The sequence below is a fragment of the Chamaea fasciata genome, unplaced genomic scaffold (genome assembly GCF_029207755.1).
Source record: "Chamaea fasciata isolate MVZ Bird 193981 ecotype frontalis unplaced genomic scaffold, bChaFas1.0.hap1 SCAF_2, whole genome shotgun sequence".
Lineage (NCBI taxonomy): Eukaryota > Metazoa > Chordata > Aves > Passeriformes > Sylviidae > Chamaea > Chamaea fasciata.
The window spans coordinates 77,955,552-77,979,128 of NW_027094087.1; the positions used below are offsets into that span (position 1 = coordinate 77,955,552).

The 23,577-nt window shown below is 40.8% G+C and overlaps 2 protein-coding genes and 1 long non-coding RNA gene across 3 annotated transcripts in view; 1 reads left to right on the forward strand and 2 right to left on the reverse strand.

Annotated features, from left to right (window-relative positions):
• The window catches only part of NALCN (sodium leak channel, non-selective), a 238,087-nt gene extending 231,114 nt beyond the window's left edge, over positions 1-6,973 (reverse strand). The window contains exon 1 of the mRNA XM_066176413.1: positions 6,830-6,973. The gene's annotated coding sequence lies outside the window, so the exon portion shown is untranslated. The remainder of the gene's footprint in view (positions 1-6,829) is intronic.
• A 9,943-nt stretch (positions 6,974-16,916) lies between these two features.
• Positions 16,917-19,052, reverse strand: LOC136285353 (uncharacterized). Its single transcript, XR_010719428.1, has 3 exons — positions 18,802-19,052; positions 18,428-18,532; positions 16,917-17,130 (listed from the first exon to the last, which is right to left on the reverse strand). It is a non-coding gene; the product is annotated as an uncharacterized lncRNA (long non-coding RNA).
• ITGBL1 (integrin subunit beta like 1) overlaps positions 18,952-23,577 on the forward strand; it is a 128,973-nt gene continuing 124,347 nt past the window's right edge. Inside the window, exons 1-2 of the mRNA XM_066176414.1 lie at positions 18,952-19,358; positions 20,631-20,842. Of these exons, the coding sequence (XP_066032511.1) occupies positions 19,276-19,358; positions 20,631-20,842 (295 nt within the window). The 5' untranslated portion in view covers positions 18,952-19,275. The remainder of the gene's footprint in view (positions 19,359-20,630; positions 20,843-23,577) is intronic.

Consider the following 23,577-nt stretch of genomic DNA (forward strand, 5'->3'; position numbering starts at 1 on the left):
TGACTCTCATTCGTTTACAAAAAAAACTACACAAAGGTATGCAACACAATTACCAGAAACTTAGCAATGTTGACAGAAAATTTGTTCTAATATGCAAAGAATGCTATTGCTGTGAACTTCAACACAGAGTAATCATTGGATGAATTTGACCTGGAGCCATTTAATTAAATGGTGACATTTCCATTTATTATACTAGGCTAAGAGAAATCCCAACATGCCAAAGGGAAACAGGCAATGTTAAGCAGCCAATAGATGTTAATGTTATTTACTGAAATCAGAAGAGCCTTTTTGCTATATACTCCTACTAACATGTGTTTTTCTAATAATTTTTTGATGTTAACAATTATCTATCCAACAGCCAGACAGCTGGCTGTCTGTGGGGCATGCGTTGGCACATGGAAAGACTAAGGAAAATACGTTGTGTCTGCAAGGTCAGGCCAAGTCTGGACATCCCTGCATGGGTGACACTGACTGAGCCTTCTGTATGCTCAGCCATCTGAGGCACAACTAGGGGACACGCCATGAGAGCAGTAAGGTGAGTTAGATGTTAGTATTGACTCTCACAGATACAGTTCATGGATCTCAGAGTCTAAACAAATCCAAACAGATGAGGAAGATACACTCTCCTGAGAAGTAACTGTCTGCCCATGAAATACAATTCTATTCTTCATGAAATACAACCCCTTAGAGATTTTTTTTTTTTTTTTTCTAGCAAAGTGAAGAGGAGGAAGAAAGCAAGATCTTGGAACCTTGTCCTGGACCAACTGTTTGCAAGTGACACTGCTCTGTGACAACCAAAAGTTCATCAAAACTAGTATAAGATAGAATCATAGAATGGTTTGATTTCAAAGAAACCTTTAAAGATAACCTTACCCAACTCCCCTGCCATGGGCAGGGATATCTTTCACTAGATCAGGTTGCTGAAAGCCTTGTCCACTTTTCAACGATACAGCTACTACAACTTCTCTGAACAGCCAGTTTGTATGTCTCACCACTTTCATCGTAACTAATTTCTTCCTTATGTCCAACCTAAATCTTCCCTTTTCCATTTGCTCCCTTGTCGTGTCACTACAGGCCCTTCTAATTACAGTCCCAAGTATCACAATGACACCTGAAACATGAACGCAGGAAACACTGTCCTCTATTACCTGGAGGCAACAGTGGGCTCAGGACTGCAGCAGTGCCCATGTGCTTGGTCTCAGCTGGCCTTTTCAATCCCATGGGCTGCTGCTTCATGTCCAAACACTGTGCTTGCTTCCTTACCTGTCTCTTCTTTTTAGCTGTTATGGCAAATGTAAACCCTTAATCATATTCCAAGTCCCTCAAAGTCTATCCCTGCTCTGTTTTCTCTTTCAGATTCAAGAGGTCAGTTCCTGTTTCTGCAAAACCAAGTCTGAACCATTGCTTTTTGTACAAACCACACAGTAACAGGCCTGAGGTCTAGTACTAATGTTCCCAACTGGAGGAGCTGACATTATGCAATAACTAATTTTTTTTTAAAAAAACAAACAGAAATAATATAAAGGAACCAAAAAAGGGATAACTTCTGACACCTATATTAATTTTAAACGGTCATTCACAGCAACCTTAGCACAAGTAAAACTGGTAAGCTGTCACTAAAAACATGCAAATACAATAAAACAAATACATTAATAACCCTTCTCTAACAAATGAAGAATGAAATATAATTCACAGAAATTGCATGCTCTCTCCATGTTCATGCTCAAGGTTCATGCTCCCACTTTCATTTTATAACTGAATTCACTACTGCCTCCTATTTGGATTTTTTTTTCCATTTTCTCCTATTTATTTCCCAGTTGTAATAGATTGACCTTTTTTCTCTACTTAGACCAAAGCACAACCAGAAATGCTTCAAGTCTCAGAGCCGATGGTGTGCTTTTTGTGGTGGTGAAACCTTAAAATGGCTACATTTAGCATAGTGATGAGGAGTTACTGCAATGCCTTGGGAGCTGCATTTCCCAAAATCTTAGGGAAAAAAAACACTGCCTAAAATGTTTCTTACACGTATGTTCTTTTGGAAATTGTTACTCAAAAGCTAATCAGTGAAATAACAAAATACTAATTTTATGTTTACTATTTCTGGTAATGGCTACTATTGTGCTCTAGTAAGCTTTTAAGAAAAGATGTAGCAATACACAAAGAATTAATAAGATAAGTGCAATCAGTCATTATGAGAAAAGGTTCAGGATATGAAAAAACCTATTTTTGTTTGCCACTTATTGAGTTTTTTTTTTTTTTTAAATAAATGATGATCTAAATAACAAGCTATGTCCATTTGTGTAAGAAAGCAAATAATTATCAACAGTCCATTAGAAAGATTAAGATGTTTTTATGCTTTTTTTCACTATTTCTTATTTATATATTTGATGTGTAGGAAGATTAGCTATACCCTTCTAATAAAATTCCCACTTTTCATTTTACCCAGTGCCTCTTTGTTCGAGTAAGTTTTAATTGGTCCAGGCACAGAAAATAACATGAATTTCAGATATTCATAATAAATTCCCACAATGGATTCAGTCCACGTACTTAAAACACAGAAATCACAGAATATTCTGAGTTGGAAGGGACCCAGAAGGATCATCATGTCTAGCTCTTAAGTAAATGGCACATATGGATATCAAACCCACAGCCTTGGTATTACTAGCATCATGCTCTGACCAACTGAGCTAATCAGTGTTGTGACTAAAGAGATTAGAATTCTTATTTTTAAGAGGCAGCCTTGAATAAAAAAAAAAAATCTCCATGTATTTAAAACCAACTGGAAGTGAAGAAATGTTATGGAATATAAGAATCAGCTTGCTTTCTTCTCTATTGAAATGACCAGAAATGCACACAAAAATCCAGACTGAAGATGACAAACCAGTAATATTTTGTAAATGGTCTTTAGCAAGATTTTCCAAAATATAGCATAGCTGCTTTCAAGCTTTTATGCAACTTTTTTTGCTGTTCTCACTACTTTTAATTTACCAGGGGATGCAGGCTTTTCCATGTGCTACAGTTTCAGGACTCTGTCATTTGTGTAAAGAATTTTAACCCTTGGACTACTAATCCTTTTTGCACATGTTTCTTCAGGGAAAAACCAGCTAAAGGATGAAGAGAAGGGGAGCTGCGCACGAGCTCCTTCCAGCATGTGACACGCAGTGAGCAGCACACCAAGCTGGGCTAATGGGGAGGATGGAGTCCTCCCTAACCCTGATACAAATCCACTCCTGCAGTTCCAGCATTGATTCCAACACACGTCATTAGGTCTTTCTTTGATCACAACCTGTTATTAATGTGAAAGGCTTAATACATTCCCTAGGATGTATTTCTAGCTGCAGTGTGTTTAAGACATACTGGGTGCAGGGCAAAGACAGGCTTTAAGACAGGAAAATATGGAGTTTTGGGGCTACAACCACTTCACATTTCTTTGGAGTACTTTCTTAAAGTAGCAATGAAAACTCACCTTGCAGGTGTCAACCTTTTCAGGGAGCAACATAGTGTCTTTTAAATTTCTCCTCTATTTTTAGAAACAACGGCAAATTAAAAGGAATAAAACTAAACAGACATTACTCACACTCTGAGCCTCTTCAGATCCACTACGGCAGCCTTGTTCTCTTCCTTTCTATCTCTGAAATTGCAGGCATGTTCTGCAACCTCTACACTTTCTAAACCACCCGCACGCACTAAATTTGCAGCTTCTTCTGAAATGAAAGTATGCCAGGACAATGGCTGAGGTGGACATAAGACTCACTGTGCACTTCGGGGGAGTGGGGGGGGGGGAAAAGGTATAATCCAATTTGCAAAAAAGAGTCAAAAGAAGGTATAACCCAGTTCGCAATATTCCCACTAAGTGCAAGACACTCCTTCTGATGGAAATATGCAGTTCCCAAAAAAATCAAAAGACAAATTTTAAAAAGTAGCTGATCCTCCACAACATCAAAAGCTGAGAAATCTGAGTCTCATTTATAAAGCAAGCTCAGTGTATGTAGCATAATCTGCTCAAAAGATCTGTATCACGAAGTCAGGAAAACATGCTTATAAAGGCTCTGTCTGACAAAGAAGGCAGCTGAAAAATGACTTCACAGAAATATAAACAGGAAAACGAAGCAGATATTCCTACCTACCACTTATGGAGAGAAAGTTCAAAAATCAGACAAATCCTTGGAATCAGCAATGCCTGGCTTCCAACATACTTTTTTTCTCACTGCCTATAGACTTTGTCACCTGAGATCATGTGAGCACTGCCTGAAGATCCTCCCAAGGCAGGCCACCTACAAGCACTCTCTTCAACTCTCTCTTCTTTGAAAACGTCAACTCCGCTTCCAACTTCTCCCAGAGCAGGGACACAGAAAGTGGCACACACACTCCAAGACAATAATAACAAATGTGAGAGCTAAAATGGGTGACAGGAAAATGATGTGAACACCCATACACACAGCATGATGACAAAACCCCATTTCCATATTATACGTTAAAAAAGCTCCAAAGTACAGGTCACCTTAAAGAAATGGATTGCTCTTAACTTCAGCATGCATTACATGGCTATAGGAAAAATCCAGGTTCCCATTGTTTCATCATTAGCCTTCTCCTTCCCTTGTTTGCAAATTGACACTGTTTCTCTATTGCCAGATCCCTGCAACCACAGGTTCCTGATTTTGGGTACAGGTACAGTTAAATGGCATTTTAGTATTTGTTTTCATGTAGCAAAAATCTGAAGTGAGCAAGTTGTATACACAACAGTATATATATTTATAACAGTATATTTATTTTAGAAGGGTAAAGACAGAATTCCCATGGATACAATCACATGGCACATGCCACCACAGATGCTATTAACTCATAACTAATTTCAAGTATGAGCTTATTTCAGTACCTTTTTCTCTGTGTGGTATCACTATTACATCTGATGAAATGTTCTGAAAGATCTCTTTGTTATTTAAGTATGATACACTGCTAATAACTGACCAAACCTTAGTATTTATTAAAAACAATGCTGTTTCACCACAAAGAAGGTACACTGAAGGAAATATCCCCAAAATCAGTTACATTCACATTTTCAAATCATTTTGATATAGGCAGGAAAGAATAACTGATGATGTACTTACTAACAGGATCCCAGACTAAAAATACCAGGACTGAGTTTTACAACTGAGAAAGGTTTAAAAATTGCTTGAGGCTGCCAATATAAGAACACCTAGTCTGAAAACAGGTGTTTACACTTCAGCTCTTTGCTCACATCCCATTTCCTGTGTTTTGCCTTATTATCAACTAAGGGCCATGTTCTTACAATGTTTATTTCTTACATATAAATTCTTCCTCTCAGATGTCACCAAAATAATACTCAGCAAGCAGAATCAAATATCTCATTGCATACAAAGGCAGCCACAAATTAAACTTTTTAATTTTAAACAGAAAACAGAATTGCTTAGCTTTCCCAGGTGGTTTTTTTGTTTTGTTTTGTGGTTTTTTTTGTTTGTTTGGGTTTTGGGGTTTTTTTTTTGGTTTGGTTTTTTTTTTTTAATTAAGAGATTTGGTTGAGTGGAAAAAAAAAAAGCTAGAACCACTGAAGATGATTTTTCCAATGATGCTTATGTCACATTCCACTACACTTCTTTTACATACAAAATAGAGATCCTGGTACTCCAAAGTGACCTTTGAAATAAAGAGGAGGTACACTCTCACATTCCAAAGCCCCAGCTTCCCATGTATGCCCAACATGGAACACATCCAAGCACGAAGCAGCTACTTCCCTGTACAAGTCGTCAGCAAAAAGCAAAAGCAAACAGTGCTTTTTTTTCAGTGGAAACCAAGGCACAAGTCTGGTGAGCACCCTCCACTTCCCCCTAACAGGCTGGTTGTTGGCAAGACCAGTCAGCAATGATACCTTTCCAAGTCCTACAATTACACTGTCAGAATGGGTGATAAAATGTTAAAATGTAACGATGGCCACTGAATGCACAGTAATTATATGCAGAGAAAATACCAATGGCAGTGTGCTTCCTTCACAAATACATTTGCACAGTTTAACAGCTGGTTTACTTCAAAAGCTCACTTTGACTGTGGGCCACCTATCCACCACTTACTGACCTAGGATTGGTCAACTGCAATGTAGTTGATATAAATATATGTCAGAGCTCATTGCTGACAAAAAGTCATGTAGCAACATCCTTAGTAAGAATCATGCTGGAAAAAAAAGAGAGAGCAGTGTTCTGGAATTTGCTTTTGCAGCATTACCCACATCCAGGTGGAAATTGTGTTTAGCCTTCTGTGAAAGTAAGGGGACAGGCACTACCAGGTGACTGTTTGAGAGGATTCAGGGAGCAACCCATCCTCTCTCTATAATACTCCAAATTCAGTAACCTGCTCTGAGTACTGTGGATCAATTTTTCAGGGTTTTAAAGAAAGGAATGAAGGCTTCCTTCTCAGAAAGATATAGGGGTGGAAAGGAGCCTCTCTGTAGGTAGACAGCTAGCAGCATGCCTGCTTAAGTAGTTATTTTAATGTTTCTAGGATTTTGCTGTGTTGCAGTAGCCCTCTTGCTAGAGGGTAAAAATCGGCCGACACAGACTTCTTGTGACACACAGCATGAAAAGGGTCCTGGTTTATTCCTCTTTACAGATCAGCCATCCTGACTCAAACTGTCCCCTGACTCTGGCTACAGCAGGCTCCTGCTGTAGGTTTCCCTTGCAGCCTTTGACTGCTGGTTATTGCCTGCTAAACGGTAACTGTATGTATTAGTTTGCAGACTATGACTGCAGGCTTTTACCTAGCTAGACTATGGCTGCAGGCTGACAACAAGAGGCTCTAACAGCAGACCCAGACTGACCTCACAGCACTGATTTTCTCTCCTCAGGATTTCCCACGATCCTCTCATTCCTTCTTCCTCAAGGTTCCTCCTCCTTCAAGATGTCCCCTCACCAGCTAACCCACTCCCTTTCATCACACTTACCTTTATTGAATAGAGCTGGGACTTATCAGGGGCTAGGCTGAACTGGTTAATTAACACAGCTGTTACTTATCAGGGGCGAGGTCACCTGTATTCCCTTCTCCTACATGTTGTATCATTAATTACATGCTAGTGTGCCTAGAACCTTGTATATGCATCTTTTCACTATTTAAATACATAAAAATTAAAACAAATGGTGCTTATATTCTTTTTGATTTGTTACAATTTTTTCTAAAATATATATTCTTGATCATCTTTCCTTCCCAAATTCTTCCTTTTCTATTCTTTTAAGAAACTGCCATCAAGAAAGTTAATGCCTATATATTTTAAACTTGAAATCCAGAAAACAGAATTAGGACTTTTTCTATTTGTATCTTCTTATCTCCCCTTTGAAACAAACTAATTGACATGCCCTTGCTGCAGGGCAGTTTCTAGAAGTTGCACCATAACCTCTGGTACTTAAGGTACTGTAAGCAAAGGCATTATTTTGGAGAGAAGGAAAAAAGAAGGAAAACTGAGTTCATAGAATCATAAGTCAGTTCAAGTTGGAAGGACCTCAACTCTGCTCTTGTGAGACACCACCAAGGCTCTCCAGGGACCCAGCTCCAGAGCCTGCAACACAAGACATTGATCTGCTGGAATGAATCCAGAGGAGGCCACAAAGATGGGCTGGAGCACCTCTCCTATGAAGACAGGCTGAGCAAGTTGGAGCTGTTCAGCCAGGGAGACCACAGAGCAGTGTTCCAGTACCTAAAGGGGGTTACAGTCCCTGGGGAGGGACCTTCACAGAGATATGTAGTGAAAGGACAAGGGCAAATGACCTTAAGATAAAGGAAGTTTAGATTAGATATTAGGAAGAAATTCTTTACTGTGAGGGTGCTGAGGCACAGGAACAGGTTTCCCAGAGAAGTTGCGGATGTCCCATCCCTGTCAGTATTCAAGGTCAGGCTGGATAGGGCTTTGAGCAATCTTGTTTAATGGAAGGTGTCCCTGCCCACAGCAGTGGGGCTGGAACTAGATGATATTTAAGGTCTCTTACAACCAAAACCAACATTTGGTTCTGTGACCTCAGAAGGTTTCCAGTTGTACCTCCTCCTCAAGCAGTATTAACTCTGGTGACAGCACAGGCTATTGCATTTACCCAGATTACTCCAGTCTGGTCTTGAAAACCTTCAACAAAGGAGGCTGTTTGAGCAACTTGTTTCCCTACTTGATTGTCCTCACCATGAAGGGAGACCAAAAAAAAAAAAAAAAAAAAAAAAAAGAAAAAAAAGACAAGAGATAATGGATGAAAATATCCCAGAAAATAAAGAAAGGAAAAAGAAATTACCTAGTAGAACCAAGAAAATTTGCAATTGTAGTTTAGGACTGGTATTTTGCAAAGCAAGATATTTATCAGTATTTAACCAATCCAGGAAGCTTCAGTTGAAATAAAAGATGCTATGAAGGTAATGAAAGGGAGAACAGAGAAAGGTTGAAAAAGGTTGAAAGAGAAAGAAAATATGATTCAACTTGTAACACCCACATTAGGCTGACTTTGCTCTTTATTCCCAAAAGATTTTGTGGTCAAAACCCATAGGAGATCCAACCATGGAAGCATTCTATTAGCAGCACAGTAAAAATTATTTTTGAATGCAACATCTCTAGTTCACTCATAAGCACATCAGAAATCTTATTTGTAACAGACTCAACTCCTAAATACCTAGGCAGGTGGAGAGGAAACCCAACTCCCCAGAAGCCAGTACCAGTTTTATCTCATCATGAGATACTCATGCCTCAAGAAGAGATTCTTATCTGTAGAAGTCTCCTAGGGCCAGGTCCAGCAGCCCATTAGTCCCTACAGCACAGTGTGATAGTATTCATCTTTAACTGTGAAGGCTTAAGACACAAAATGTCTTTGACACAATACTTAGGTTTGGATGAATGCCATACAGATCTACATAGTGTTCATGGTACCAGCAGTATCCTGTAGCTGGAAATAAGTTAAATCAGAGTAAGTTATGTTTCCAGGCGGTATAGCTTAAATGACAATGAACTGTGATGGACCACATTTCAGATTAAAATACAACAGATGCACCAAACAAGAAGACTAAAGCACAAATGACATGCCAATCGTTATAGTTTTGAAAGTTACCAAGCTCACGTGGTAAAACAAAAAAAAAAAACAACTCCACCAAATGAAAACAAACCCAACTGCTCCTAAAATTCTCCAAAGGCATATGTATATACTTGAGAGCTGGAAACTTCTAGCATTCAGTGAGACCACCTCAAAGAAATGTGATTTCCCGCCCCCTCCCCGAAGTTAAGAAACTTCAGCTTTTGTAATTCATTGTTAATATGTATCATTTCTCTGCCGGTCACTCAGAGAGCAGGTGGAGTGGGGCTGCTGGGAAGGAAAGGAAAACGAAAAGGAACAACAAAATGATTCAGGATACTGACGATGCTTAAGACAAACACAAAAGACTCAAACAGCATTTAGTTAGTGTTTTCTCGGTATAAATATATGCCTGGATGCAACAATGGTTAACCTACCAAATCATAGATGACTTAAAAGCCACGTTTGCATGTTAAGGCCATCAGAAAACCTGATCCTTTCTAGAAATAGGTCTCTGATTTTACTGTGAGTACTAAACTAAAAAGATGTCAATAACAAACAAATATTAAGCATCTCACTCTATTCGATGTACGAACCCCTGACACTGCATGTTAAATAGATTTAGCCCAGGCCCGGGTACATTGCTCCCTCCAACCACGCCAAGCCCGCAACCCCTGCGAACCAGCCGAACGCTCCCCTCGGGGAGAGAGCTCTCCGCGGCCACCCCAGTCCCCGTCCACAACCATCCCATGAAATGAGTGCCCCCCGAAGAGGCCTGTTGGCCGCACGGCCCCGCAGCGCCTTAGTGACGAGGCTGCGGAGGGCCCCGGGGCGCGGGGTAAGGCCGGCGGCGGAGGGCCCGGAGCGCCCCCTCCCACCGCGGGGGAAGGAGGGCCGGGGCGGGCGATGCGGAGGGCGCCGCCGCCCCTTCCCCCTGCGGCGGAGCCAGGCGGGCCTCTGTCCGCGCCCGTCCCTTCCCTGGGAGCCGCCAGCGTTCCCGGCACAGCCGCGGCGGCCGCCGGCACCGAAGGGCCGGAGAGGGGGCCGGGGAGGCGCGGGGCCCCACCGCGCTCCGACAGCGAGCCGCGCCCGCCGCCGCCGACCTACCGCCAGCATCTCCCTTCATGGCGCGGTCGGGAGCGGCCCCCGCGGGTGTGCGGGTGTTGCGGTGCTGTGCCAGCCTCGCACGCCGCCCTCCCCGCGATGGATCGGGGCGGCGGGGCCCGCCCGGCGGCGGCCGCGCTCAGTCTCTCGGCAACGGCGGCGGGGGCGGGCGGGGAGGGAGCAGGTGCGGAGGAGACGATGCCGACCGCGCACGGGCGCCTCGGAACGAACAGACGCCCGCCTTAATCAAGAATCCGCCTGGGAAGAGAGGTGGCTTAGCGGCCCCGCCGCCGGAGGTGATCCCCACGGCGGTCCCGTCTCGCAAAACACCCCAAAGCGGCTCGGAACTGCGCTCGCTGCGCCCCGAAGCACACGAGTGGTGCCCGGCACAGGACGGAGCCCGCCGGGCGGTCGCTCGGGCTGAGCCCGCACTGCTCCTCTGCCGACAGCAGCGCGGGCCGAGGCGCCTCTTGCTGCGGCAGTTTTGTAGGGCTTTACTTCGGGCTTCAGCTTTCTTGTTTCTTGGTTGGTTTGGGGTTTGTTTTTGTTTTTCATTATGCCCTTCAAGTGCTAGGATAGGTTGCTTATTTTGGTAAGAAACCCTATTTGTACATCTTAGGGCTTTTTTTAGTACTAGTGCACTTCTTTGCCCCTACTTCACTGGGTGGTCTGGTTAATTTCAAAATTACTGAAGAGCCATGTAAAAGCCCAGACTCGAGCTCCACAGTGAAATAAATTCATAAAAATATCTTCACTTGTTGGGGTAAATGGTCTTAGGGATCTTTTCCATCCTGAATGATTCTATGAAAGAGATACTATAAATAAACAGATAAAGAAATACTTGGAAAATTGTTTCTGTAAATCATATTGATATGTTCCAATCTGTATTTTATCTTCTTGAACAAATTTTTTAAAAAAGTAAATTTGTGTCAAATTTATGTTTAGATGAAACTGGATTATAGGGAATAATGTGAGCCTATAACTTTCCAGAGATGGTGAAGATGTGGAAAATGGTTCAAAAGACAAAGCCCTTAGCAAAATAACCCAGAAAGCTGAAGGAAAGTGTATGGCATAAATTGTATTAGGTTCATTTAAATTATATCTATTTGATGCTGGCAACCAAAACTAATAAGCCAGTTAGGGAGCTGGCCTCAGGATTACAGATGCAGTCCTACCAGCACTACTTACATGTATTACCAGGATTAGCAATTCCAGTAAATTTAAGCACCTAATTTTAGTGTTTTCTGGTTTTGATAGCAGTCAGCTGATGTTTCATGAGAAAAAATTTGGAGAGCAAAACAATTTAAGAATAATTGTGCTGACAAATAATACTCTTCCCATTTTGTCTCTTCCTCCCCACTTAACGTTTCATTACTTGGAATAAGTTGCTAGGCAGCATTATGCTGTTGATAGCATCTCATAAATGAAAACTGACAGTTGCAAAGAGTGAAACATTGCAGCTATATCTAAACAAAGGAAATCAACATTTGCCAGCAGATGTGACTTTTGTGTAACATTTTTTTTCTATGAATATACTGGTCTCTGAAAAATAATTCTCGATAGAACAATTTTCCAGTTGGAAGGGACCTCAGGAGGCCATCTGGTCTGACTGATCTGCTGAAACCAGGCTCAGAGATGAGATCACACCAGCTTGCTCAAGGCTTTATCCGTTTGGGTCTTGAAAACCTCCCAAGATAGAGACTGCACAGCCTCCCTGGTAAGCCTGTTTCTGTACTGGACTGTCCTCGTGCTGAAAGATTTTTTCCTGACATGCACTTGGACCCTTTCTTTTCATCTGTCTCTCCTCCTGCAATGCACCCTTGGGAATAGCCCAACTTTGTCCTCTTGACAGCTTCCTCAGAGAATCTGGCAGACTGCTCCTAGGTGTCCCCAAACCCATCCTTCTTGCAGGCTAAAATAGCCAAGCTCCTTCAGCCTCTCCTCATGGAGCAAGTGCTCCAGTTCCAACCACCTTGGTGGCCTGCCACTAAATTCACATGTTAGCATCTGTCATGTGTTGGAGGGGGGTTCAAAATACGCTGCAGTAATTTAGATACTGTTTAATGAGTTCCCAAAAAGAAGGGTTTCATTTCCTTACATGTGGTTGTATTATATAGAACGTTTCCTTATGTATTTGGCACATGTCCTTTTACCTGGTGTTGTACTTGGTAACATATTGTTACTACCTGCCCTCACTCTGTGAAGCACAAGCTGCTAATGGGGACCCATACTTGCAGCAGAAGAGTGAACTCTCTTTGACAACCTGTCTGTGAGCACAACTTGCATGAGGTGATGCTAATGCTGGAAGAAGGGTTTAGCCCGTGATACCTTGATGGAGCTGCCTGTGTGCTAAGGTGAAACAGTAGTCTTTCATTCGTAGAATTGTGCAGATGGTGAAGATCTCCTGTTTGCAAGAAAAAGCCCTTTCTTGCTTTGCTATTTATTTAACCAGAAATTGACTTTCACACCTGGCACATGAAAAGCAATTATGAACATTTTAGAACTTGAGTGGCATATAGCAGGCATGTGAGGATGAACTGGAAAACAGGTATCTATAAAATTGCTGATATAATTTTGCAAAGAACTTGTTAGTCCTTTAAAGTCTGTAAAATGTTTAATTTTAGGGCTGAAGTCTGTTTTAATTCTAATTTAGAAAATTCACACTGACCTACAAAGCAAGTCATAAACATATAGATAAAGACAGAATTTTGGAGTTAATCTTACAATGTTACTTTACGGTAATGTTAAATAAGTCAAAAGAAAAGATATTTCTTAGTAAAGATTTACCTCTTATCTCTACAAATCAAGGCCAGACAAAGGAATTTCCCTATTCTTCTTTCAAGCTTCAACACGTTTGAAATTGACCATGGCAAAAATGTCCATTTAAAAGAAAATTTTGGAAAATTTCATAAGATTTGCACAGAGAATTCTCAACCTTAGCTATAACTTTCATTTCTGCTACATAATCTGCAAACACAGTAAGATCTTCCTTGATTAAAGGTAATTAACAAAGCAAAGTTTCCTAGACCTGCTCACTCCTAAAAAAATGGGGAATTCAAAGCATCTATTTATTCTACATGTTTCCTTACTGAATTTCAATAGCCTTCAAGCCTTGGTTTTACTTCTGAATTTATTTGAACTTTATTTGCTTTATTATCCTTACTTTCCCTAAGTGTCTCTTAAGTAGTTGAAGAGTAATGTAAACAAATTTTAAAAACATCCCAAGGAGCTGATCTTATTGGGATTGCCATTGTTGAAATTTGATTTACCACCTATGAAAGAACACAGGGCTTGATCAGATTTCAGACTGCCTATAATGACTAAAAGAATTCATGAAATATTCATTTTGAAATTATGCTTGAGCTTGTAAAAAAAGGTCACAAAATATCATTTAGCAATTCAGAATTAAACTTCAGACCCAAAGTAAGACTTAATCATTTTGGCATAGAATACAAGTCAGAAGCTGCTAAATTTCTGCCTGTTGCTCTTTAGCCTCAGGGTGTCCAAGTGCTCAGTCATCTTAACGGTGGTTACCACAAAGTTCTCCCATAGTCTGAAGTTCTGCTCTGCGCATGCTGAGCAGCACCCTGGTATTATTGGGGCCCCACGTGAATCAGATGAGGTGAGCAGCCCAGTTGGCTTCCACCTATCTGCCCTTTATGGCTCTGGCTAGTAGTGGCTTTACTCAGAAGCGTGTAACCATAACAGAAATGGTCACAGAGCAACATCAGACAAATGACAGCAAGAGACGCCGAGCTAATGTTCATGAGTAACTTTGACTGGGATGGGTTAAAAACTCACATTCTTGAGTGTCTGTGACTTCTGTCAACATTGATGAACCAGAATGAAGGAGATGGAGTGTGTTTTTCTTAATTTCACACTTTAAGGAGAGTCTCAAGTCTCAAGTTAGACATAGTTTGCTTTCAGTAGGTATGGAGCTCTCAGAAGAAGGGTTATAGTGGTGTTTCCCCACACTTCCTTTTTCTTAATTTCTTCTCTCATTTTCGGTTTAACAGCAAGCAGTGCAAGACAGAGCATTGAAACCATATAAGATGATTGCAGTTGCCCTGGAGAATCTGGCGTGCATGTGTTCAATTTAGGCACTCAACCTGAGTTACTGCAGTTCTGCCCTGAAGAAGTCAGCAGCATCTATTTTTTTAGTTTGCTATCCTTAGGAACAGCTCTTTGGTCAAAATGATGAGAATGATCCTTCATTGCTCCTTATTCAGGTAAATAGTTAAAAAGATCACAAATAAAATAGTATTTCCCACTATTTTTGATTTTTCAAGATTCCCAGCATCAAGAAACCTTGTCCCTTTGAGAAATAAGGCACAAATTGACCATAAGGTAATAATTTATGGTGAAAAATTACATTTCTTATTTCCCTTCTTGGACTCTTCAACAATACTGTTAGCTCAGCTTATAACAGAGCTTTACTTGCTTTCTGAATGAAATGCTGAACAGTTAAGAATGTAGTAGACTGGATTTTAAAATGCATTATTGTTGCTGGAATTTTGAGCTTTCTTGCAAGATCATGCTTAAATATCTTCTGCTTCTTTAAAGCCTCTGTGAAAGCAGGGTATTATTGCTGTGTAGGGGAATTCACTAGCAAACACTGAACAAAAAAAAGACCTACCAGCTATTTAAAGTTTCAACTGAGGCATGAAGGAGTAAGCTAAGGTTTTACCCTAGAGTATAACAAAATAACATCTTGATTAATGTTGGCCTATGAACTGTTTGGGTAGCTTATATTCTGTACTATTCAGGCCAGCTACATTCAAACCAGCTCAGCTTTTATCTTGTTCTAGCCTTGGTCCTGTAACTCCAAAAGCTGTTTGTATTCCCTGTGTGATACCATCAGCTGTCCCAGATTCCATGTCATGTCAGCAAAATTAACGCAAGGTTTTCCGGTCTGTACAGCACTGGTGTACTCTGTCTCCTGCTCCCTTCCATGGAGGACATTCACCAGCACAGTGAACTGTTCTGTTTAGACAGATTTTAGTTAACTCCACCTAGTACTTTGCTTCATGGCTGTTAAAGTGGTTTTTCTTAGATCTTTACAGCAGTCTTGTTTAGTGATTGTATATCCTTGACAGAAGAATTACTGGAAACTTACAGTTCTCCTTGTTCCACATTTTATGGAGGAACAGTAACTTGTTTGATATGTGGGATTTTCAACTTCTGCTTAATTTTATAAAGTTTTGATGTAACTGAATGCCTCTGCATTTGAATGCCTCAGTCTTCACTCGTACAAACTGATGCTGTTACTAAAATGGCTTTGATGGAAACCCAGGAGGAATATTTGATGGGTTTTGATGGTTTTCATTTTTTAAGCTTAGACTGTTCACTTTATGTGCATTTTGATACGTTTTATTAAGAAGAAAATCCTTAAGAATGGCATGGAATGTGTTTTGCAAAGCTGATGGCTTTATTAAAGTGACAACAAAATTAGAATGTTCACTAGGAGGCTTTAATAAAGGAGTAGGCAGAGTCCATCTGCCTCTCCAAACAGAATCAAACCTTGTTCAATAGCACATTATGCCATCAGAGTCATAGAATTATGGAATGTTTGAGGTTGGAAAGGATCTCTGGAGATGGTCTAGTCTAAACCACCTGCCCAGAGCAGGGAAAGCCTAAAGTATGTTGCCCAAACGCTGTCCAGATGGCTTTTGATTATGTCCAATGGTGAAGATTCTACCACATTGCTGGGCATTCTGCTCCAGCATGAGACCACTCTTACAGTAAAGAAGCTTTTTTCTTATGGTTTTTTTTCATTATTTTTTAATATTATTCTTATTTGATTTATTATAAAAATAATTCTGGCAAAGTTGAAGTAGCGATATTGCTTGCCTTAAAAAAAAATCAAAAAAATCACTGCCCATGAATTATCTTGTCTACCCCCAGGCTTGCAGCTTAGTTTTTACACCGTTCAGAAGACTATGAAATCTCAAAAATAAACTTCACCAGTTTGGATAGGAAATTGCGTGGTTCGTCTACTGATACATAAATTGCAGGGAAAATGTTTATCCCAATCTCTCTACCTAATCCTGCGAACTTTTATCAAGAACAGTAACAGGTATACACTCAAAAAATGAGGTTTACGTGTAAGTGTGCTTAACAGAACCTGTTTTTTTTATTCCATATCTTTATTTGAAGTAATTTTGAGTCTGACAAATATTATTTATTGCCTATTTTGAAAAGGCTGTTTAGTATTAGCAGGTGTGTTCCAGCTTCTCCTACTCGTCAGCAATATGTTGACTTTCTCTTTTCTACCTTTACTCTGCAAGCAGTGGCATTACACTTGTAAACCATACATTTACCAAGCACCTACAGGTCTAGAGCCTTAATCTGAAACTCCAATACACAGGAAAAGCAGCATTTTATGAGTGCTGTGCTTTGTGTAGGTGTCTGTTACCCAGTAGAGAATGAAGTTCCTTAGGATTGTGTACAGGAGTGGCTGAAAGGAAGTGAGCAGGTCTCAAGGCAGCATGTCAGGTTCCCATTTACAAAGAGATTGACTCCTTTTAAATTGAATTTAGGGTCTGTTTGGAAGCCAGTTAGCTCCTGAATTCATACATATCATAGGTATATGTATATATATATTTTTTTAATACATGTATATACATGCATGCATAAAAACCTTCTAGGCTTAAATGATTAAATAATAACCTGAGAAAAGATTAAAATCCATTAAGGGAGAACTGAGATATTGTATTAGAGACAGGTACACATGAAAGCATTTATTAAATTTAAGCTCTGAGTGCACATTTCAAATACTGCATCCTTCAGCTGTGTAAGTATGCCTTCTCCAAATCCAAAAGGTCCACAGCCAAAAGGTGTGTATTTCTTCAAAACATCACAAATGTAAATAAATAAGACAGTGATAAGTTCATCATATCACGGTGAATGTCTTCTCCTCATACATTTGAAGTTATAGTTTGTAGTCTGCTTGAAAGTCTTCTGAATACTTCTCAGCAACAGTCTGCTCAGGGAAAAAGGAAGAAGATGAACAGATGGCAGCCTTTAAATTTGTGGATTAAACATAAATATGGTGCTAAAAGGGAATTATTGTGGTTTAAAATGCAAAGCTTTCTATTTATTCCTCTCTAAATTGAGACTTTAGGCGGTACAATTTCTGACAATCACATTGTTCTTTAAAGTGCTCCTTTCTGTAATCTAAAGGGCTTTAATTTATAAATATTCTTTACTGCAGCATTATAAATACATTTCAAAAACTATCACACTAATAGAATCCATTGTACTGCATTAAACATGGATTTCAAATTTCAAGGACTGTCAGAAATAAATGCCTGCCAATATTACTTCCCTTTTCACTAGATCCATCAAAGTAAGTCAAATGCATGCGGTTAGCAGGACCATAAACAATCACAGGACTGAAGCCAACAGATCACTCAATACAGGATTTTTATGATCTGTGTTGATTAAGAAAACATTTTAACACATTTGCAATATGAAATATACTAGAAAGGGCAGCAAAACTGGTAAAAATAGATTTGATATGCAACAGCTGTATATGAGGCTTTTACATTTTTTTTTACATTCTAATTCTACTTGCTTGTATTTTAGGGTAAAATTATGTGTCATAAAGAAGTTAGTACACTGTGAGTAGATAATGAAGTTTTGCACTTCACAACTTCAAGATAACTTACTAAAGCACAATATTAGTCCTGTGTTTTAATAGTCCATTGGAACAGTGTTTGGGTTTAACCTGTATATCTTCAGGGAATAAGAATGTATGTATACAAATATGCTAGAGCAGATTTTGTCCAGTCTCTTCTTTTGTGTTTCCATATAGTTTTATCCTCCAATGGAGTGATTACTTGACTGAAATCAGGCCCCAAAGTAGACTTTAAAGGTTCTTTTGTCATCTATAAGGACAAGAGAACAAAGTCAAATGCTTGATGCATTTTTTTTTTTTTTTGCAGGATGATAACTAGCAGAACTAGTTATCAGGAATGCTGTAAATTGTAGCCTTGAGTTCACTATGTAAAATGTAAGACGTCCACTTAAACTCATAGGAAAGGAAGGCTCTAAGTCAGAGAATTTTAAGTAAATCTTAAAGTGCTTTCTGGGGCAGTATAATCAGTGATATATTAGATATTTAATGTGAAATTAAAGCAAGAGCTTTTCATTCTGAGAAAGTTGCTGAGGGCTTTAATCTCCAATGCAGGCTTTGGAACCAGTGAAAGCGCCTTCTGTCACCTGCCTGCTTTAAAAATACATACGGGTGTCTGTAGACTAGGACACCTCTAACTTACCATCCTGTGTGGTCAAAGTTTCCTTCTTAAAGAGCTTTCCATCCTAGGAGGTATCAGGCAATCAGCAATTTCCCAGGACAGCCAGAGGGATCAAAAACTTCTCTGCTGCATAAAGAAGCGCATGTGGCCATATCTGCCAAAGTTGATTCATTTTGAGACTATCCTTCCTTTTAGCTTAATTTTAAATCAATTCAAAAATCTCTCACTGCTGAGATGAAGTATTGGACTGTGTTTTAATAAGGTATTAGGAAACAGCTAACTAATAATACTTTTAATGTGCAGTCACTCATGCTGGTGTAGGCTGGCAGCCTGCAGTGTCGCACGGTGCTGTGACGTGAGCAGGTGACCTTAGGGGAAGGAGGGAAGGGACGGACCTGGGGAGGCAGGCGCCAGGGAGGTGCTCCAGCAGGCAGGCGGGGATGCTGTGGCTGGGGAGCGCTGGTCCTGTCTCCTCCTCGGTACAAGTTTCACAGATTATCCCAAGCAGCCGTCTGTCAAAGGACAGAGGGAGATACACATACCTCAAATATTTACGTTGCCTGTACTTTGAGAATGAGACAGTTCGTTCACATCTGTGAACGGGCCACTTTTAAAACATCAAAATAAACCATCTGGCTGCGCAACTGTTTCTAATTACTTCCCTGCCTAGACTGTAAACTTCGGGGTTTGGCACCGGCCTCCTTCCCAGAGTGCTGCCCAAATCCCGCTCCCAGGCAGCTAATCAGAGCCACTGCAGCACGGGGGGAGCAGCGCTGGAGCCGGGCTTGTCCAGCCCGCAGCTCTCCGCGTGCCTGCCGGCTCTGTCCGGCTGTCTGTCCGCCCGTCTGCAGGAGCGCTCCAGGTGCACCATGTCGGCGCCGGGGCTGCTGGGGCTGGTGCTGCTGCTGCTGCTGCCGGGCCCCGCGCTGCCGGCCGGGCCGTCGGCCCCGCGGTAAGTGCGCCGCTCGGCTCTCACGGGGGGGTGCGACTGACTTTGAGGTGCCAGGAGTGTGGAAGCTGGGGTTGCAGAAGGAGCTTTGGAGCAGTTTGTTAGCTTTTCCTCTGCCTGCTTAAATGTGACACAGGGCAGCGCTCTGGGTCACTGGGAACCTCAGTAGGTAGGTGCCCGTGCAGACTGCAGTTATGTGCAACAACGCATTTGATACCTAAGATGCGCACTGTGAAAGCAGTGAAGGGGGAAGAGCTGGCTAATGATGATTCTTTGCACCCAAACCTCTGAATTCTGCTGCCTGAGTGGAGCAGGCGCCTCCCCGAAGAACCCTGCTTATGGCTGCACTTTGGTGTCCTGGCACAGCAAGGTGCGCTGCCCTTCACACTCCATCTCTACCACAGCCAGCGCACACTGGCTCCTAGGGCCAGCAGCTCCTCTGCTCCAGAGCCTTGCAAAATTTACTATGTGAGAAGGGCAGGTTCTATTCATCTACATCTTCAGTATTCCTTCCTTAGCATTGTGAAGACCGATTTTTTGCCTGAGCAGTCCTGTCTTTTTTTCCTGTGGTTCAACTCCTGATGAGACTAAACGTGATTTTCTCTATGTCCTGAAAGTCCTGATCTCCATATGCTCCGGTTCATGGTATAATTACATGGCAGATCTGCAAATCTGCAGATCTGGAGTTGGATTCTGCTGCCTTTACTGAAACCACAGCCGCAACCTGCAGTGTTGAATGGAAAGCCATCATTACTTTGGTTTCCTTTTCCATTGAAAGCATGGATCATATGTATCTGACAACCAGAAGGATTACTTTGGCAAACATATTTTATTAGAAATAACCTTAAGTATGCTGTGTGATAAACATTCCTGTTATGTTACCCAGATGTTTGGATGTATATGATGTCTCTAAACTTTTTGCAATAATTAAGATCAAAATGTTTCATGATGGATAATCAAACCATACATGTCTATGCATATATACCAGATATGCCTGATGGGAAAGTAGATGAGACCAATGTAGTTAAAAGGGTAGGTAAAATAAAGTACGAGCAATCTTGTGGCTAGCAATGAGATTTCTGATGAAAACAAAGAAAATTCAGTGATTTGAGGCAAGTAATAATTTGGAACCATAGCTGAAGAGGTGGTAAGACCAATATTCTGGGTATTGGCTGAATCCAGTGGCAGGAGGGTGGTTTCAAATGAGCCAGGCTCTCATTGGCTCTGAGCTGCGGCCCCTGGACCCCAGCTTATTCTGTTTGCTGTTCCCCACAGGAGCGGTTTGGGTATTCCTGCTTCCTGCCGGCTGTCCCGGACTGAGTCGGAGCTCAGGTGCCGTGCTCCAGGGGGGAAGCTGTGCAGTGGCAGAGGCAGATGTGAGTGTGGAGTCTGCATCTGCCAGGTGACTGAGTCTGGCAAATACTATGGTCCGCTCTGCGAGTGCCATGACTGGGTGTGCGAGACCTACGACGGGAAAATCTGTGCAGGTAAGGAAGCCCTGATACTGACAGAAGCTTAGAAAATTAGGAGTATATATTAAAACCAGGAACACAGCACACTGATACAGTAGAGACATGATTACATATGGATCCCTGAAACATGACTCTAAACGGAATTGTCGGTGCATCCAAGGATTTTGCGGATTAAAGGATACAAGCTACAGGCACTGAATCTGCCATAAAATGGGACTTAGCCTAGAGCAAGATTCATCTGCTCTAGGGTTGGACACGCTGCAAACTGTGTTTTAAATCTAATACGGTATGCAGTATTGCTCACATTATTATATATGTGTTCATTTGAATTGCTTGCCTAATGATGGCTTATGCTATCTACCCTGGCTTTAAACTATCTCCAAACAATCAATTTTGTCCTGATTATTATTTTTTCCTTCTCCTGCTGTAAGAAAAAGGTCTTGCTGTAAGATATACCACACTTATATTTACTATATAAACATGATAACTCTGTTTTTCTCTAAGTAATGATAATACTTTCCAAATAAAGACTTAAAACAATGTAATTGTATTGTGGTTTCAGGGATTTCCCCACTGACACTGTATTCTTTAATAACATACATTTCTGGGACAAAATTTAGTCCCTGCCAGTTGTTGGAACATGTTGCTTGGTTTGCATCTAAACATTATCACTCTTTCATCTTCCCAGCTGTCTTTACTTAAGTTTCTGGGTTATTTCGGTCAGATTTCTTTTTTCCCTTCGTTTTTCTTTTTCTTTTTTTTTTTAAGCAGCTTAGAATAGGATTTTAGAAAAAAGCAGGGAGAAGAAATGCCATCACATTCCTAAGGGGATTCAGCCTGGAGCTTGATGAAAGGGGCCAGAAGGGTACTTCATTTCTAGTATCCCTGTTTCAACAGCTTTACCATATTCACAGAAACGTGTCATCTTTTCAGGCCAAAACCTGCAATTAGGTCAATGGGAATGTTACAGAAATTCTTCTAGTAAGAGGACAATACAAATGCATTCCAGAAGTTAGTTTGGCAAATTTTGTAGGAAAAAAGGACCAAACTTATTTTAGCAACAATTTATCCAGGAAGTCCAGTAATAACATGAAAGGACCAAGAATGGGATTATGAGAAAAAGATTTATATTTGGCACCTATCACTTTAGAGGTCTGTAGAGAAACTGATTTATAGACTCTGCAGTTAGCAGCGTTAAATTCCCCTACATAAGAAATATCTTAGCATTTCAGTGCATTTCTGTCCTAAACATGAATTTTTGGGTTGGTTGTGTGATTTCAAAGTGCTTGCTGTTGTTGCTGGGTTAATTGCATAAAGGGAAACTGAAAGCTCTTCCAGTTTTAATATTCAGCTATAAATTCCTCCATCATGTTCCTGTTAATATCATGAACAGTGGCTGCAAATTTTGTCAGGACTTTGGTGGTAAAGTGTGCTGTCAGAACAAACAGAGTCAAGAGATCTCTTAACAATATTTAGCTTTTGGGTAGCACTTCTTGCAGCAGTTCAAAAATGTGAATGCTAAGTGATTAAATGTTTTTTTAAAAACAATTTTCTGTACTTGTCACTTTGTCACTCCTAGCTGGAGTATTGAAGCTGCGTTACCACGCTACCACTGAGATGTGAAATAATTTGAATTCTCTTTTCTGGAAAAAACATAAGTAGTAAAAAAATTCAGTACAAAGTCCTAGGGAGGGAAGTAACTGTGAAGCGGGTAGGAGATTGGCTTGCTTCGTTTGAGCTTTTTGACAATTATGCTAAAAATTCACCTGACTTTGTTGCAGTCCAGGGCTGCCCAGCACTTCCGGGGAGCAGCCCCAGGTAATCCTTTCAGAGCTGAGATCATGTTGGTGAAACACCTCCTTTCAGGCTTTTGTTGCCCTCTTCATTTTTCCCCCACGTTTTTAGTGACTAAAATTGTTTCTGTATAGAAGAAAGGGAGCATAGAAAAGAAGGTCAGATCTAGGATAACTGGCAGGAGACTGGACCTTATGTTGTATGAATGATATTTTCCCCTACCCAATTATTCAGTGAACTGCATTCAGTGATGTTTCTTAACGTTACATCACCAGGCCCATTTCCAGTGTATGACATATTTCCCTTTCTTTGCATTTTTTGTGCCATTTTTTTACTTAATGATGGAGTTGTGTTTCCTTTTAAGTGCATAGTCATAATGTCTTACTGCAGTTCTGTTTCTGTTTCCTGCTTTAATTTTCTTTTTCATGTTTTTATTTTGACATTTGCTGTCCCATTTAATTGTGGATCTCTCCTGACATAGGCAACACAGTAACTGCTGACGGGTACCACATGGAGAACTTCTAGACACTCTTTCAATATCTCTCTAGAAAGCCATGGTATTTGAGGCTAATGCTGTTTAAAACAATCTACTTTTCAAACTGCCAGAGTGATTCCTTTTTCAGGTGACTGATGTCTTATCACCAGTGATGTTCACATTCAGAAATGGACAGGCAGAGTTGTTTGAGTCACGAATGCCAAAGATAGCTGTGTTTCCCTGCCAGTCAAGTCAGACATGCCTCCGCTTCCCTTGCCTGTCCAAAGCTAAACAAAAGATTTAGTTGCGCAACTCAATATGCAGCTCAATATCTTAAAGACACCTTCTGTGTCAGATCCACTTTCTGGACCAGTTGTTGAACGATCTTATTCTGGAGAGAGAGGGCCTGAAGGTAAAGAAAATGTCAGATGTCCATCTGATTGATTTGCTTTTTCTCATAAACCTTTTATAAAAATGGGAA